The sequence below is a fragment of the Aedes albopictus genome, chromosome 2 (genome assembly GCF_035046485.1).
Source record: "Aedes albopictus strain Foshan chromosome 2, AalbF5, whole genome shotgun sequence".
NCBI classification, from domain to species: domain Eukaryota; kingdom Metazoa; phylum Arthropoda; class Insecta; order Diptera; family Culicidae; genus Aedes; species Aedes albopictus.
Window position 1 is genome coordinate 166481139 of NC_085137.1, and position 18876 is coordinate 166500014.

At 41.5% G+C, this 18876-nt stretch overlaps 1 protein-coding gene across 3 annotated transcripts in view; it reads right to left on the reverse strand.

Annotated features, from left to right (window-relative positions):
- LOC109406911 (developmental protein eyes absent) overlaps positions 1-18876 on the reverse strand; it is a 122066-nt gene that overhangs the window by 14485 nt on the left and 88705 nt on the right. For all 3 annotated transcript variants that reach the window (XM_029867310.2, XM_029867315.2, XM_029867311.2), the window contains one exon: positions 3672-4953. In XM_029867310.2, coding sequence (XP_029723170.1) covers positions 3672-4953 — 1282 coding nt within the window. The remainder of the gene's footprint in view (positions 1-3671; positions 4954-18876) is intronic.

The window sequence follows — 18876 nt, forward strand, 5'->3', positions numbered from 1 at the left end:
ACTCCTGGAATTGCAGCGGAAGTAATCTTAAATAAATCTTAGCAAAGAAATCCTAGGGGACGAAATCATCGAGATTCCAGGTTAGTAGCTCCCGAAAGAATTCCAGTGAAGAAACTCCTGAAGGGTAGGAATTCCTGGAATAATTTCAGTGAAATAGTTAGAAAAATTCCAAAGAAACGAAGAACCTCAACTCCTAGAAGAGTATTGAAGCAGGAACTCCTGGAGGAATATCTGTAGCAACTCTTAGGAGAATTTTCAGAGCAACTCATTGATCAATTCCCGTTGCAAACTATTGGAAGAATTCCTAAAGAAATTCCCGGAGGAACACCCAAAGGAAATCCCTAAGAATATCCTAGAATAATTTATTGAAAAGCTGCTGGAGCTTCTGGTAAGTTTCCGGAAAAAATCTTGGAAGGATTTGCAGAAAAACTTGTAGAAGTGCTCCTAGAGTATTGCTAAGAAGTATTCCTGAAGTAACTCTAGTTGCGATCTTCGAAGGAACTCCAAAACCCTCTAGAATCAACTTCTCGATGCATTCTGATAAAAAAATCTGGAGGTTTCCTCAGAATAACTTCTGGAAGGATTCCCGTAGAAACTACTAAAAGGATTTCCATGTTTTTTCCTCGAGGAATGGCTGTGAAAATTCCTGAAGGAATTTCATTAAGTACAGGTTGGACTCGATTAAGGTACACCGAGGCAAGTTGAAACGGATGGGGTAAGATAAAACAGCGGGTCAACGTGATGTTTTAATGATGATAAACAATTTGATTGCCGTAGCACATAGTAGATGAATTTACGGTCGAATTCCTAGAGGGACTTTCATACGAACTCTAGTATCTTCTGTATTATTTCTGTAGGAATTTCCATAAGAGTCTTTGAAAGACTTTCTTAATGAACTTCTCGAGCAATTCCCGTCGGAACCCTTCGAAATTTTGAAACCACTGGGAAAAATCCCGAAGGAACTCTTGCACTGAAATTCCAGTATATATTCCAAGAGAAAATCTTACAGAAACTCCTGAAAAGTTTCTCATGGAAACTCCAGGAGGAATTCTCGTAGAAACGATTCAATGAATTCTTATAGGAAATCCTGGCGGATCTCTCGTGGGAATTCCAAATGGGTCTTCTGTTGAAATCCCATAGGAGCTTTTGAAGGTATCCCCGTTGAAACTGCTTGAAAAATGTACCTAGGGACTTCTTGAGAAACACCCGTAGAAACCCGTGGAGAAATTCCCGTATTACCTCGTCAAGGAATTTTCATAGGAACTTTAAGAAGAGTTCCAGTAAAAACTCCTGGAAGAACTGCTTTAGGAACTGCTGGAACAATTCCCCTGGGAACTCCTGGAAGGATTATTGTATAAACTTCTGGAGGTATTCCCGTACTTCAAAAAAGCATCTGAAGAGCGGCTGGAGTCATAAGCAATACTCCTGGAGACTCCTGAAACATCACTGAATAGAATATTCTGAGGAGCTCCAGAATGATTCGTCGGAAAAAAAAACATCTACAGAGCTATCTCTTGGGTGGACACTCATAGGCGGAGCTTGTAATTATTTTGCACGAAATCACCAGTCATTTCTTGAAATCTTGAAATTTATCGCTAGCCTATCGTACAAGCTTGGCTTTCCCGACGACTGTGTTGAACAAGGACAATTGAAACTTGGAAAGCGGTTAACGTGTCGTTCGTACTTTGTTTGAAACGATACGACAGATTTCTACAGAAGAGGTAGATGCTCGAAAATGACTCACTCAAAGTGCAACTTTTCGGTATACCAATCCATGTGGTCAATTATGATTTCCAAATAACTCAACGTTCATACAAAGTATACTTAGATGGGTAAATTATTTATTGAACCATAAAAATCTATAGCCCAGTGAACTATTGGGAAAGATGATGTAGATCAATAAATTTGAATTACTTTATAGTAGCTAGAATGACGTGCCATTAGCTTAGTTGTGGCGTTCGATTTAAATAAGTTCTAAGTTTGCTGGGATCCCTATGTACATTGGCGTAGCTAGCTTTTTTTCTCACTCATTCTCCTTGGTAAACGTGAGAATAAGTGGGATGCAAGAGAAGGCATGTGCCCCCTCTTTCATCCTTCTCTTTGTTGCGTTTGTTTGGAGTGAGAAAAATGAAAAGCTAGCTACGCCAATGTTTATGCAGATTCAAACTATTCAAATCAAACGCCAGAGTTGATTAAGCACTTATCTATAATGGTCGTGAGCAGAGATGCCAGATGATTTCTCAAAAATATGTATCATATACAAAATTTGGGTAAAATATCTATATCCCGTAGGGAATCGCGCCACTTGGGCGGTGGCTTCTATATTCGTCTGTTTTCCACTATAACTCAGTCAAATTTGAACCAATTGACACAACTTTTGGAATGAGGTGAAATAGGTATAGTATCTGCCCGTGTACAACATTTCAAGTCAATTGGTACAAACTTGACTGAGTTATAGTGGAAAACAGACGAATATAGAAGCCACCGCCCAAGTGGCGCGATACCCTACAAAAATAAAATAGCCCCTCCAGCTCAAAAATCGGTATTTCAAATACAGAACAAAATCTATACGGATGTGCAAAAATCTGAATAATACAGATAAATCTGTAAATATGGCATCTCTGGTAGTTAGTTCAAATCTCACCAGTGTTCAAGCAGTGCTTTTTCTTCAGGCCTACTTTAGGACAAGCTCATTAGAATTCCAAGATGGCCTCCACAATGGCCGATTTTTCCACCTACTCACGATTTGAAACACACAAAACTCAAAATAAGCTAAACCAGTGCACCTGGTATTTTTGATTGAAGCTTTTTACAAGTGAGCAAGAGCAAAATAAAAACTACACTAGGGTAAACGTACCAATAGTGGTGCTATTAGTAGCTCCTTGTAGAAAAATAATTGAATGAAATTGATAATACCACAAAATAAAAAGCCTGAAAACGTTAATCGGTAGTTTTTCACTTAAATTGGCCAGGAAAAATGTAAAAACCATTGTTTATTACAGTTTTTGCTAATAAATCACTTGCACCAACTATAGGTACACGGTTCCTATTATGGAGGTAAAATTTAACATTGGTTCCTATAGTGGCGCATCCCATTGAATTCTTATGGGACCCACCACTATAGGAACACTACCACCACTATAGGTGCAAAGGAGCCAAAAATTTAAGGAAAATAATTGTTTAAAATAGGTTTTTCGACAAATCCTGAACACAAAACTGAACTAATGTTATTAATTATTTATGATGCATCTATTAAAAATGTCATTTGCAAGCTTTTTGTTTGAAATAATGCTAAATTGGCACTACCACCACTATTGGTACTACCTCCACTAAGGGAGCTTTTACCCTATCGCTTCAGATTTGTGCTTCTGAGTTTCTGATGCAACGTTGAACTTGGATTCTAATTCTAAGGCACCCTACGCACCAGTCAAACGGTCTGACCAACATTGACTCCGCCTTAAGCAATAACAACATTGACGTCTGCCCTTAAGCAATAACAACAGTGTAGGTTGATTATATGCAACTTGTTGAAACCTCTAAATCCCTGAGCAATGTGACTGACGGTCGCAAACAAAAATCTAATGTTTTGTGTATCCGATGTTCCGCAAATTTTTGAACGTTGTGTGTATTGTTACGTATTCCTTGACCACCACAGCAAAAACTTCGCTTACCTTATTATACTTGGCCGCATGGGTCCCCGTCAGCAGCGAGTGGAAAATGATGATCGTCTCGTCCAGATCCCACACGAAGATCCGCTCGGGTGCCTTCTCCGTCACGCCCGGCTCCGAGGTGGAACTTCGCGTCGGACTGGGATGTGCGTGTCTTCGCCCCCGCGCCCGTCCTGGCTTCCCCGAGGGTGTGGATTTGGCGGCGGCTGCTGCTGCTGCAGCTGCTGCCACGGCAGCCGCCGAACCCGCTTGGATGGTAGGTGAGATGGAGAGGGGTGATTGGGGTGAATGCGAGTGAGCCAGCATGGTCGGAGTTGCGGCGGAATGGCCTTCCGAGGGGCTTTCGGCAGATAGGCCCGCTGCCACGTGGAAGCTTTGGCTGCCGCTGGAACCAGGAGAGCTGACGTACGGCGGGTAGGTGGCGGTCTGATAGTACGGCGAGTACGTTGGATCATTGTAGTTGTAGTAGTCCTGCTGACTAGTGCCGAACTGTGCGAAGTTGTTGTATCCGTAGGAAGAGTAGATTTGTGCTGAGTTGTTGTTGGCAGCGGCCGCCGCGTAGCTGGATGGAAGATATGTATTTGGTGAGGGGATTTTCGAGGACGTCCTCGTTTGGTACGGAGATCCGTAGGATGAATACGTGAACGGTGCGTATTGCTGCATGTTGTAAGCGTATGGGTAGTACTCAGACTTATCGTACGAGTTAGTGCTACTCTGCAGGGCGTCGAGGTTGTTGGGGTTGGTACAGAACAGAGAACTGTCGAGATGGGTGGAGCCGACCGCGAGGTTTCCACCGGAGATGGCTGCGTCAAGTCCTGGGCTACGGATTTCCGATTTGACTGTCCCGTCGGTCAGCCAATGCGACATCCCCAGCTCGGACGAAGCCAGTGCGGTGGCCGATGTTCCGTGACCTGCGGTGTTCAGGCCCACTGTACTATTACTGATGGCGGTGGATGAAGGAAGTCCATCCAGAGAGTTTCCGGCGGTGCCTGCACTGCTGCTACTCCCAGAGGTGATCGTAGACGACGCCCCTCCGTTGAGGCGGGACACTACAGTACCACCGGATGTTGAACTATGATTCGTCCCGTAAGATAAACTTAATCCGTTGTGCGCACTATGAATGCTGGATGAACTGCTGAGGGAGCGATAGTTGTTGTTCAGCAAAGAATACGAACCAGCTGAATGGGAAGCCGTTGGATAATGCAGCGTCGATCCACTCGGTGGTAAGCAGCTGTCTATCGAACCACCTGAACTAAGACTGGATACTGACGTTGAGTTGTAGGTTCTGAAACAGTAAGGAGAGAAAAAGAATTGCGTTTGAAAGAATGCTATACATATTCGATTGTTCAAGGGAGTGTGTCGCATTTGGGCGGGTCAAATTACTCCATTACTCATGGTTAAACAATATAAATCATAAACGCCATACGGCTACGAACAGGCTGATCTGATTTTTTCCATGAATCATGGGACCGTTAAAAAGTGTATGATTTATTACGGGCGGTGATTCAAGGAATGCCAGTAGAGACCCATGATAGCACCACTTTCCTAAAACTTCATACTGTAGTCACACCGTTCGTTCCAAGGGTTGAGTCAACCGCATTAATTTTATTGTAATTTCACACTTTCTTCCTAATTACTCGAAGGTCGGTGAAGTTGTGACAGTCCAGGAGAGTATTGAAAAATGCGACCCATTTATGTGTTCCATGGCATGTTCTACTTTCCTTTTGAACTTGTTTCACCAAACGTCGTCAATTGGTGTATGTGTATTAGACTGGGTCAACAAAGTCGATTTTTCGGAACAAAGCTTTTTCGATTCATTTTAGCGTCCAAAGTAACTGTGCAAAATTTGGAAGCGATTGGTTGCTTCCCCGTATTCCGCATTGCGATTGAAATTTGTATGGAATTTAGTATGGGAAAACGTGCTTTTTCGCATTTTTCTCATAAATTGAAATTTTTCGTCTAAAACAATCTAACCAATGACGGTAAAGTATAGCCTAGGATATGCCGGAAAACTTTGCCGAAGACCGCTAAGTGATCCGACACTTGTGAAAAAAGTTATAACGTACAGATTGCCTGGTGGTGCTTAACATTTAACATGTAAAGGAATAATATCAATAATAAAATCTCAATTTTTGCCCCAAGTTACCAGGCGAATAACTTTTTTCACAAGCGTCGGATCACTTTGCGGTCTTCGGCAAAGTTTTCCGGCATATCCTAGACTATACTTTACCGTCATTGGTTAGATTGTTTTAGACGAAAAACTTCAATTTATGAGAAAAATTCAAAAAAGCACGTTTTCCCATACTAAATTCCATACAAATTTCAATCGCAATGCGGAATACGGGGACGCAACCAATCGCTCCCAAATTTTGCACAGTTGTTTTGGACGCTAATATAGATTAAAAGAGCTTTGTTCCGGGTTGATACGATCAAATTTAAAGTTTCTCCATACATCGTTGACCCACTCTAATGTGTATAGGCACGTGAAGCCGAAGGAGGTGGTACCTACCAGACCAGCAATTCGAAACCAGACAGTCTGGCTGCGGCAAACATGACGATGTAGCGCTTCAAAGTGAAATCCGTGGTTGGTGTCAACCGATTGAAAATTGATCTGCCATGTTCAGCCCCGATACCGGACCGCGGAAGATTTCGATCCCCGGCCTGGCGGACCGTGACATTTCAATCACAATATTTACGCACAGGGAGAATCGATCGCCCTGATTTTTTTTTTCTTGTCAAATGATTGGTGTGTTTCTACGATTGCGCAACCTTTGAAATAAGTCCATGCAAATGCCAACAAGACCTCAATATGAATGTAGTAGCATGGGTACCAACTGAACTTGATCCATTTCGATTCCCGCCTAAGCAGCACTTTCCTATGTGTGCCACGTGACATGTCTGGCTAACGGTGGTGTATTTGATCCGCAGCACTTCCTTCGGGACTCAACTGGCAATGTCGGTCGTCGGATGCATAAAGCGCGGCGCGGAAAATGACTGGGATCAGCAAATTTTGTCTTTTTGCGCAATTAGTGCCCCACGGATATGGCACTGGCACAATTTTGCTTACGCCTTTTGCGAACTAATAAACAGTAAATTTTCCCATGCTGGTCGAAATTGCGAGGCGCAGCGAATGGGTGACTTTGAGCATTTGTTAGGGAGGCGCGATTTTGGTGATGGTGGATTTTATGTAAATTAAATGGAATGTATGTTTTGTCATATTTGAAATATATTTTGGTAGGCATAACAGTCAGATGTGAACACCAAAACCATGATATTTAACACAAATGTGAAACAAGCATTTGTGCAGGCTAAAGAGAAATATAACGAAAAGTGGACAGCGAGCCTATGCACGACTTGCTTCAGAAGATTCTTAGCAGAGAGTACAGTGAGTTTTTTTTTACATTAGTAAGCCTAGCCATCCGTTCAGAACAGTTTTTTATGCAACAAGTTGCTAAACGCTGATTTTTCAGAACCAGCCGTACATTAATCCAAAAACTGTTAATGTTTTTCTAACCTGTTCAAATCAAAGTTGCCCAAACATTTGTCTCAACCTAGTTGAATTATACAACCAAGTTCAGTTCGGCCGACAAAACCCCCTCATGATGTAGAGAACAAACCAGTCTACAATACCCATAGTCTCCTTTTCTAAGCCTTCCACAATACTCATATAATGCACACACAAAAAAAACAGTGATTGAAGGACGTGGAATGTTATTTCGATCTTCCGACACTATTATTGCTATTATAATTAATTTATTTTAGCTATTTTGCATGTAATCTATAACTTTTGGCAAGAGAAAAATAAATCTCGCATATCTTGATACATTATGCAAAAAATATCTCAGCTTACTAATGGTGTAAAATTCTTAAAAACAGTGGTTGCGAACATTGTGAAAAAAAAAATAGTTTTTCTATAAAAAATCAAGATGGCAACCGAATATGATCAATCCAACTCTTCATAATAGCATTCAAAAAGTAGCTGTATTTTTCCTCTTTTCAAAAACATTAGTTTTGAGAGGATCTTTGAAGAATATTTTGAGTTATAACAGTTTTAATGAGCCTACAATTATGTGTCTGCAGAAATGGTCAAAACTCTAACCACAAAAGACAGTTCAGAGGGTTCCGAAGAAGATAGGAAGCGAGAAAAGCCTCGTCGTAGAAGCAGAAGTAGAAGTAGAAAATGAAAGGATGGGTGGAAGTACCGGCAGCGAGAACCAACAATCAGCTGACGAGTTTCATGAGCTTCGGAGTTGTAGTTCAGCAGATCACCGCGATCACCTAGATGTGACCGGGCTAACTACGCAGTTGGCCAATCCGATGCTAATCCAGGAGCTAATAGCGAAACTACCATCTGGCAACCCAGCTAGAATGGGCTGCGATATCGTGCACGTTATTCAACTTCCTATCAGGCATCGTGAAGGATGCTAGCGGCCTATGAAAGGATCGAGAGCAAAGCGCACGACGGTTACGTGCAACGTGGAAGAGAGTTGGAGTTAGAGTTCACCCCTGAGGAAGAGGAAACCCAGCCGGATTTGCGGCAGAGTGGATCACCGGATCCAGAACTACGAGAAGTTTCGGAGGTTCCAGCTCGGATAGTGATGGGAAGCGGTGCGCAGATCGAAGCTATGTCAACTGTGTCTGAATTTAGCACTGTACCACCGGCTGCAAGCTTAGCTTCCGCTGTAACGTTGAAGGCTACACTGCAAGACGGCTTGCAGTAATGACCAACATGACAATCGACCCACCATCGCTTCTTGTGTGCGCTTTGTTTCGTCTGATATCAACCGGTTCGATAGCTGAATGGTAGCGTGCGATCCAGGTGATCCCAAGGTTCTTGGTTCGAATCCGGTTTCCAATAGAAACTTTTTTTTAATTGAAAATCGGGCCCATGGTAAAATTGAAAACATTATTCTGTTGAATTGAAACGAAATTCAGTCTGTACAAATTTAGTGGCGTTGTGTATTTAAATTGACCCTTAGAATAGTAATTTCAACCGCAAGCCGTCTTTCAATGAGAGCGAAGCAATCCGCTGCTCTATTTCGTCAGCACCAGGGATTGTCTCAAGTGCTTGTTTCTCGTTTATGCCGAGAGACGGAGACGTATTAGTGAGAACGTTCGTAACTGTGCGGGAGACGAATCGCAGCACTAGCTCTACTTTTTACGACGCCAAGAGTAAAGAACAGTGCTCGTCACAGGGAATTTGTTTGGTGCTTTCAACAAACAGATAAAAACCATCTTGCGTAGAGTCAAACAGTGCCAAACCAGAGACAAGCACGACAGAGTGTGAGAGACAGAAGACCTCCAGCGACACAGTCATTGCGCGTGACTTGGACCGCCGGAGTTTTCCTGATCGAATAAGGTTCGCAGTGCGTGAGCGTGAGTCTTTTCATCTCGCAACGCTTCTAGGCCAAGAGTGGAGAGCTCTAAGCTTCAACAGCACACGGTAGCTATTTTGGAAGTGGTGAGAAAACACATACATACTGCTCAACAGATTCTGATCGGGCTGATCACCTTTGTTCACCTTTACGCGCCGTTGGAATCGCGAATAGGCCGACTGGAAGCCCATAGTAGTAAAGTCGAAACAAGGTCGAAGCTACGCTGTATCGTATAGGGGCCGAAGCGCTTCATTCTTGCAGTCCGGTTTTTATTCAGGAGTTTCACGATCTCCTGAAGATGACTACACGCTGAAGTAGTCCGGCATTTCCATCGCCCAGTTTCCGGAACCAGAAGAAGACAGCCAGTTAACGCTCTAGTAAACCGAGTATTCATAGGCGGTAAGTGCAAGAAAGCGCATCTTGTTTGAGATGAATGTGTAGTGGGGCAACGTCAAAGAGAACTTCGAGCGCTGCGTTGGGAGTTGAAGAGAACGTTCCAGACATCGCCATTAAGCACATCCTTTAGACATGGCCTAATTTTGATTGGATCGTTCTCACTTCGCCCTTTTGCAACCACACAAGACATCCGTAGGCCCATATTGGCCGCACAACAGTTGTGTAAATCCATTTGATATACTTGGGTTTTAGACACCAAGTTGTATCAAAGGTTCGCCGGCATTGCCCGAAGGCCATACAAGCTTTCTTATATGAGGTGTCCGGGAAAGCTTGGAATCAAGAATGACTTCAACGTACTTTACCTGTTCAGTAACTTCGATTTCAGAATCAAAGAGACGCAAAGGTCGAACACCATTATACGGTTTCGCTTTTCCGTGAAAAGAACAATAGATGTTTTCCTCAGATTAACGGAAAGGCCATATTGGCGACACCAACCCTCAACTACCTGAAGGGCGCTTTGCATCAGTTCGAAAAGGGTACTGATGCACATACCAACTAATAATGCTAGGTAGTCGTCGGCAAAACCATAAGTAGGAAAACCGCTATTATTGAGTTGCCTCAATAGCGTATCTGCTACGAGGTTCCACAAAAGCGGTGACAAGACTCCCCCTTGGGGGCATCCACAAACACTCAATTTCCTAATCCCTGCTAGACGCAATGTCGAGAAGAGATATCGGTTTTTGAGCATTTGATGAATCCAATTGAAAATCATTGCAGATATACCATGACTCCGTGCGGCTTCCAATATGGCATCGAAAGGCACATTGTCAAAGGCACCCTCGATATCTAAGAAAACACTCAAACAAGATTGCTTTTGAGCGAATGCTTTCTCGATATCGTAAACAACCTTGTGTAAAAGAGTCACAGTGGAATTTCCGGATTGTAAGCATGTTGGTTCACATGAAGAGGTACATTCATTGGCCAGATGGATATCATAGATGTGATGATCGAAAATGCGTTCTAAGCATTTCAGAAGAAAAGAGGAAACACTGATATAGGTCTGAAAATCTTGGCTTCTTCATACGACGCACGACACACTTTCGGAATAAATTTTACTGTAATATCCCGCAAGGATTTGGGAATATACCCTGTAGAAAAACTGCAAACAAGTAGTTTTATCAAAACATGTTTGAAATAATCCATTCTGAAGCAAAGTAGGATAAATCCCATCTGCCCCAGGAGATTTGAAAGGAGAAAAACTATTTACTGCCCACTCAATCGATTCTAATGTTATGATACTCCGAGCCGAAGCCAGAGAGTCATAACTGCAAGAAAAGACACCAGGTTCATCCGAAGATGTAATACCCACACATCCGGGGAAGTGTGTACTGAACAGTGCTGAAAAATTAATTTCGTCATATCTAAACTCAATCTCCTACAGCTCATTTTAGAAGCTGAACCTGAGAATATGGTATATGAAATACTTGTGCGGCTAGACCAGTTCTGCAAGAAAATCACGAAAAAACCACTATTTTTCGAATATTTAATGTAAATGTCACAGACTACCTTTGAAAAATGCCAAATTCACCGTGAATATCATTGGCATTTTTCGAAGGTAGTCCGTGGCATTTACCTTAAATATTCGAAAATTAGTGGTTTTTTCGTGACTTTCTTGCAGAACTGGTCTAGCCGCACAAGTTTTTCATATACGATATTCTCAGGTTCAGCTTCTTAAATGAGCTGTAGGTTAATGAATTTAGAAATGACGAAATGAATTTTTCAGCACTGGTACTGAATAAACATTCCAAAATTTTCTCATCAGAGGAAGGGGAAATCACCATTTGGCAAACGAAGTTCGTTCACTCGAAAATCTTTAGATTTTGCAAGGATTTTGTTAAGCCAACTGACTTCACTCAAACTGGAAACATTTGTACACAGATTTTTCCAGCCGGATCGTTCAGCAGACAGGAGAGCTTTCCAGGCCTTGCGAGCCGATCTGGAAGCCTCCGAACCAGCCGAACGTCGTTTGTTCCAAATCTTTCTACATTTTATCGTGAATTTCGTCAGATCAGAAGGGGTTCCACCAAGGGGTTCCTTTTAAGGCCTTCACAGACCGCAGAGGGCAAGCTTCTTCGAAAGCTTCCATGATGAAGGCCGTTGTAGTATGAACGGCATCATCTAGATCACTTGGAGTATAAATGGATGGTGAGTTTCCATAAAATTTGGTTGCAACCAAATCGGTAAAGAGTTCCTGAATCGCAAAGTTTGCGAAGTAACATTCACATTTCACAAGATGTAGCGAAGGTCAGTATCTTAACTTCATCTGACACATGCCAATTGGTCAGCTCGTGACTAATTCTGCTGGAGCAAAGCGTTATGTCTAACACTTCCTCTCTAGCAGATACCATGAAGGTTGGGCGGTTGCCTATGTTAAGTAATCCAAGATCTGTACTACTTAAGTATTCCATCAAACTGGAGCCTCTCAAACTGATGTCTGAGCTGCGATACGATGCGATATGTGATGACTTGCTTGAAAGCATCCGTAGGGGATGGTTCATCATGCGGTAAATAAACCGAACAATAAACGTGTTTCCTGTTGAGGTTTCCAACAGTTACATAGATTTTGATAGCACATACATCTCTAGTGGTTTGTTCAGAGATTAGTGTAGCAAAGATTGGGTTGTTGACAAGCACACATGCTCGAGGCATTACATGCGAGTTTGCCATTTCACTTTTACTGAAAGTAGCAAGCACCGGATCCACAAGGTTTCCTAGATAGAAATTTTCCCTTACAGAAGAAAGGTTCTTGAACTAACTTCACTTGGGCAGTACCATTTTGCAAAAGTCTGCAAAGATTGATCGTTGCTGTTCTTTTATGCTGAAGATTGATCTGAGCTATCCTAACCGTCACCACTACCCAAACTATGCAAGATCAAACTCTTAAAAATCACAGCACAAAAAAGAACAGCAACAATAAAGCCAAATCGGTATCAATTTGAATGCGCCAAAGGCGGGGATGAACGGAATACACTGTGTAAAATGCATAATCCAAAACCATATAGGTGAAAATTCAAACTAATTAATAACTTCTTTTTAATCCCGCAATTATTCAGCCTCAAGTATGAGATTGGAGAATGGCAGCTGATTGTATCGGAGAAACACAAGGTAAAATTAAATATTGATTCCTGATGTTGCGGTACCTATCCCATTGAATTTATATGGAATGTTGAAGGATAGGAACACTACCACAACAATAGGAACATAGCAGCAAACATATTAAAGAAAATATTTTTAATAGGTTTTTGGACAAATCTTATGCACACAAATTACGAAAACTTATGAATGATGCAACATCTATACATTTATTAAAAATGCCTTTAGCCGAAAAAGTGCGCAATTGACATTACCGCAACGAAGGAAACGATCACCCTGTTCCATAACTTGTTACAATTTGTGCATTTATAGAAAAGTAAAAAACTACAATTGTCACTGTCTAATTTATGCAAATAACCACTGTTCAACAACACTCCAGATTAATCCAATAACTCATAGCCTCATCATGACAGCTGCCACACGTTCCTCAGTCCCACATACCCAGTACCCACCCGTATGTACGGCCTAGGACTTGGGAGATCCGACGGGCGTCTAGCAAATCCACTTTGATCCGTCGGTCGAGATAAAAGCAACCACATGTCATAAGAAGTTCCAAATAAAATATTGAGCTGACGACTACGACGACGACGACGACAACGACAACGCCGCCACTATCCTCGCCGGAGCACGCGGGCCCGGTTCCCGTACCGTGCTCAACCTGTCACGCAGGTTTTTGCCACCCAACAGAAATCCTCCGCTGCACCATGCACACGACGTCTACTTATGGCGCGGCCACGGTCAGAGCAGATGTCGGATCTTTATAATTCAGAGGTACTAATTGGATCATTATAATTGTTTCGTGATGGTTGGAGGTAGTTGCTTTGCTCGCCTCCGACAGTTTCGCGATAGTCCCCAGGAATGTAGATATGGTAAATGGGTCCAAAGCGGTAAATGCACAGGTATTCAGCTCGACTGTGCTGAGAGTGTCTGGGTTCGATTTTAGATTCACACAAGAATTTTTCATCATGAAAATTTCCTAGGATTCCTTGGACATAGATTTCAGGATTTCTGTATATCACCGTGCGTGGTATCTAGTTTTCAAGTTAAGAATCAGGCTTTATGAATTGAGACGTTATGTTAGGTGTTGCTTGAACACATATATTTCTGAAATATGCAACTGATACCCGAAGTTAATGTAACACTATGTATGTAGGTCTGTAAAAATCAGCCACCAAACCACCAAATCTATCACTAAATCGCAATGGGTGGTCCCTTGATTCCAAAACCATCATTCGCGCCTCTCGAATTCAAAATCGCGCCGATCCAAAAGGATCTTCCTTTTTTCAGAGGTTTTGCACATGTTCCACTTGAACGGCCTGAACAAACAAAAGTCCAACATCCCAAAAGCGGAAGAACTATCAACCGTCTCCGCAGTCCGCAGTAGTGTGCTGTACGCCTTTGACGTTGCTACAAACCACATGGGCATGCGCAGCCTGTCAAGGGGCCACTTGAGATCAATCGAATAAGGACCCTTTTCCGTATCTTTTCTTCCATCGACGTCGCGTCGTACGCTTGTTTTTCCGCTTCTTCGTACAAGTCGTCGGGCCTTTTGGTTTCGTTGGTTCCCCATCATTGACTTCACCCGCAGTCAATTCTGGATTCTCTTGATTGTTGGCTGTAGCTAAAGCCAGAATCAGTTGGAAATGGGATACATGGTCGTAATTCGCCAAAATGCTGCTTTTTCATTTAAAAAAAGGTAGGGTTTTGAGCCATTTGGGCAGGAGCACCTATTTTGGGCACTTGCTGCTATAACTCAGTCAATCTCAAACCAATTGGTATGGAATTTTGTTCATTGCCAGATACTGTGCGCATCTTACCGTATAAATATATGTTTTTGTACAAGTTATATTCGTGAAATACATACTGGAAACAAGAGTATTTCAGTGGACTGCAGGTACAGCATCATCTTTTTGAATGTGGTGAGAACAGATATCGTGTATTTCGGTGATTTATTGCAAGTTTTCTTATGGCGACGGAGGCCGTCATATTGAAAAGCAAAGAAACTCCCAGCTGTTCCAGCTGCGGTAGTGGCTGAACGATTACGTCGCATCTGGAGTTTACGTGCTCTCTTGTGTCGTGTGAAATTAAAAGCGCATTTATAATTGTGCCTTTAACCCTAAAAGGGATACCTGGGGTCCATTGGACCCCAGGCGCCTTTTAGAGCTCGTCTTTGATGGAACACACTCAGCGAGCTGACGAAACTGAGGCCATGAAGGTATCCCTTTTAGGGTTAAAGATGCTCGTATATGTCTGGTTCAGGACACCGAAAGTTACACTTTTTTCTAGGTTTGTAGATCAAGGACTGACAGTTGATTGACAGTCTAATTAGATACACTAACTACTAGACGGCGTTAGTTAGTACATAAGAACATTCCATGGTCCTGATTACTTAGAAAGATGGCGTCTTTGGCATAGTTTTTAGAAAGATCAAAAATTTGGAGCAGCATGTTCAACCCCAACAAACATTTTCGCTGTGCAAAAGTGGAGCAAACAACTCCTAAGAAAACTTTAGCTCACGAAACTATAATTCAGCTAGTTCTGTTACATGGGAGAACACCCTTGTGTCGAGGGCATTCCAGGGTGTTTCAAAACATATTATGATCAAGTCTCTGGAAATCCTCTCCAACTTCCTGAAATGCCTCCGAATTCCCCCACCGAGTATGTAAATTAGGTTTTAAAGGTTCACATAAATGCGGAATTTGACTCAAAATTCCACCACAAGGCAGCGCTAGTGAGCATGTATATTTTATAACTGATATATCTCAGGATCACAACTACTTAGAGACATAATGTCTTTGACAAAATTGTTTGGAAGGCTTAGAGAAGATGTCCAGTATGATTCAAAATTCGGTCTCCAGTCGGCACTAGTTAGTATATCAATTGTATAGCTCACATATCTTAGAAAAGTGCGCAGTTTGTAATGATGTTTTCGAAGATGTTTAAGTTTTTTTTTTAGTTTTTTTTTTGTGTATTTTAACTAGTTGCTAATTCTACACTAAAGATGTTTAAGGATAATCAAAGGACTTTAAGAAAAAAAAATACACTGACAATATTATTCATCGTAGACCTATGATAGATGCCATATAATTTCAATTTTTCTTACCCATCAATATTGTTTATTATATTGTCTGTGTAAAGCTGACTTTCAGTCCTAAAATTTGCCAAGTAGCCCAGGATAATAAAATACTTTGACCTATTTTTTTCTCAAATTTTTATTTTTAATCGATTTTTAAAACAAGCAGAAGCAAACCATTTTTGAGATTTTTAATATCACAAATAGATTTTACTTACACGTTCCAATGCAAACCCATGCATATTTTTTTTACATCGAACCATACTTACACACTCAGTTTTATTTCCCGAGCTCGGCTGTGCGAATCTCGGTTTCTTAATTTTAACCGAGACTCAGCAAACAAATTGCTTGATCGTTTGGTAACAAAACGCGATATTCTGATTCTCAGCATTTATTATCTGAGATATCATAATACATAATAGTTTGCTGACTACTCGGCTGTGAAAATCTCGGCATTACTAAACCGAGAATTGGCATTTAAAATTTAGTGTGTAAGTTGCAGTGAATTTATAAAATCAAAAAATTAGGAAAAATGTTCAGGACCTGTTATTATTATTCGAGATTTTGTTTACTGTTCTACAGTTTTTATTTCTCAGATGTGTGAATTTTCAGACTGTCTCGATCTCAAATAACATTTGACAAGGTCCATTTTGTTCTAATTTTATTTCTTGATTTTTTTGAGTTTGCTATACAGCGAGCTTTTCCCAACGTGATGCATTGGGAAGATTAAAAACCCAGATTAATCCACCTAGTGGTGATAGTGCCTTTCTCGTCGAATAAGTAATCAGTATTTTTCCGTCGACGTTAGCCAAAGTGTTCCTGAATCCTGAGGATACTCTAGAACAGAACAAATTTCTTTCTCTTTCTTTTGTCACAGTGCTCGTTGACTCGCCAATGGGGAGATGATAAATAATAAATGTATTTGATGAAAACATACCCAACCAATTAAGCAAAATCTAGTTAAGCGATTTGTTGAGAAATTTTATGGAGGATTCTTTTTCACCTTAAAATTTAAAAATTTCTTGATTCATTTCTTTGTGCCCTTCCTCAAAATGTTGAATTCCGACTAAAATTTTCCAAGAGGGGGAGGGGTTAACATAGGAGAAAATCGAAATTTGTGTCAGCCGTATTCAGAAAAGCAAGAGTTTCATCAAAGCCATAATCAAATTCGGAAACTTATTATACTCTCAGTTGACTGCTTGACCGCCTTCACTAGCACTGGATTCCGATCATTATCAAGACAATTCGATAATTTTTTTCTGCACACTTCAGTATATATTTTATTATCGTTGAATATAAGATTCTTATAAAATTTGTCGAAAAAAGGCAAACACGTGAATGAAACCCATTCCAATAAACCAACCAGCAATTTTAAACGCAAAAGGGGATTGATACGATAAAATTTAAATTTTCACTTTCGTAATTTCAGTGAAGCAATCAGGATTGCCGATAATCTTATGTGTGGTCAAAGACTATTTTCTTGCTGACCGTTTATCTCCGGGACACCTGGAGCCGGTTCCGGAACACAACCGGTGTTACGCAAAGATACGTAGCCTTATGGTTGAACCCAACATTATTGAAAATATGAACACCCCTTTAAATCATATCAGTGACATTATTGTGCAGTAGTTCAGTAAAGACATTTAGTAGCTAGCGGTACCTTCAGTAAATGAGCAAATCGTGCTCCCTAGTTTTATCAACGAATTCGTTAGTTAATTATTGTATATTGTACTTATAATTTAATAAATATGAGTTTGCAGCTATGTAGCTGATCATGACAAATACCTGTCTAATTTCTGCTGAAAGAGTCGATGGTATCGAGCACCTCCCGCAACAACCGGTTCAGATATCTTATTATCTGGATTTATTGTCAATTATCGTTGACAAAAAACGGATGCAGCTTGTTTGGCGTGACGCTTTTCGAGCTGCTATTCTTCGGTCTGCATCAGATGCCTTCAGCTGGATTCACCTTTTCGACTCCGTCAGTATAAGCGGTTCAGATATGATCTGAAACTATTTTCCTGCTAAAAGCCCAGTTTCATGTTCGAAAGGAATCGCTCAAGAAATTTCTTGACCGATTCCTGGCAGAAGCTTTCTATAATGACTGCCATTGGAACTGTCATTTCTTCTCAACTGCGTACTGCAATCGAAGAAAAACGATTTCTTGAGTGATTCAGGCAAGGAATTTCCCATGCATTAAGATAGGGTGAGAAATTCCTTCCGAACTGCAAACAGCTCTTTACCGTTCATCTGGTTATCGAAAAAGCCGCTATTTGATGTGTCATATGCATGAGTTTGGTTTAGTTATTTAATTGATCACTTCCGGCGGGACACCTGGAACCGGTTCTGGAACACTAACGTTTCAGATATTATCCGAAACTATTTTCCTGCTTACCGTTCATCTGGTTATCGAAAAAGCCGCTATTTGATGTGTCACATGCATGGGTTTGGTTCACTTTCTTAATGTGCCACTTCCGGCGGGACCCCTGGAACCGGTTCTGGAACACAATCGGTTCAGATATGGTCTGAAACTGTTTTCCTGCTAAACATGCACCTGATTATCTAAAAACTCGCTATTTGATGTGCCGCATGCCTGGGTTTGGTTCACTTTTTAATTGGCCACTTCCAGCGGGACACGCGAAACCGGTTCCGGAACACTACCGGTTCAGATATGGTCTGAAACTATTTTGCTGCCTACCGTTTATCTGTTTATCGAAAAAGCCGCTATTTGATGTGTCGCATGTATGTGTTTAGTTTACTTTTATATTTGGCCACTTCCGGAGGGGCACCAGGAACCGGTTCCGGAACATTACCGGTTCAGATATAGTCTGAAACTATTTTTCTGCTTACCGTTCATCAGGTTGTCGAAAATGCCGCGGTTTGATGGGTCGCATGCATGGGTTTGTAACATTTTCATATCTGGCCCCTTCCTGGGGTACCGGTCCGGAACACCTAAATGGCCATAACTCCGGAACGGCTGGACCGATCCAAACCATTTTCAATAGGAAACAATGGGACCAGATTCCGCGTCGAATGAACCGTCGGTCATTAAAATCGGTTGAGGTTTACTGCCAAAAAGTGATGTGAGTTTTTTTTGTACACATACACACATACACACACACACACATACACACACACAGACATCACCTCAATTCGTCGAGCTGAGTCGATTGGTATATAAGACTTGACCCCTCCGGAGGCTCTATCAAAT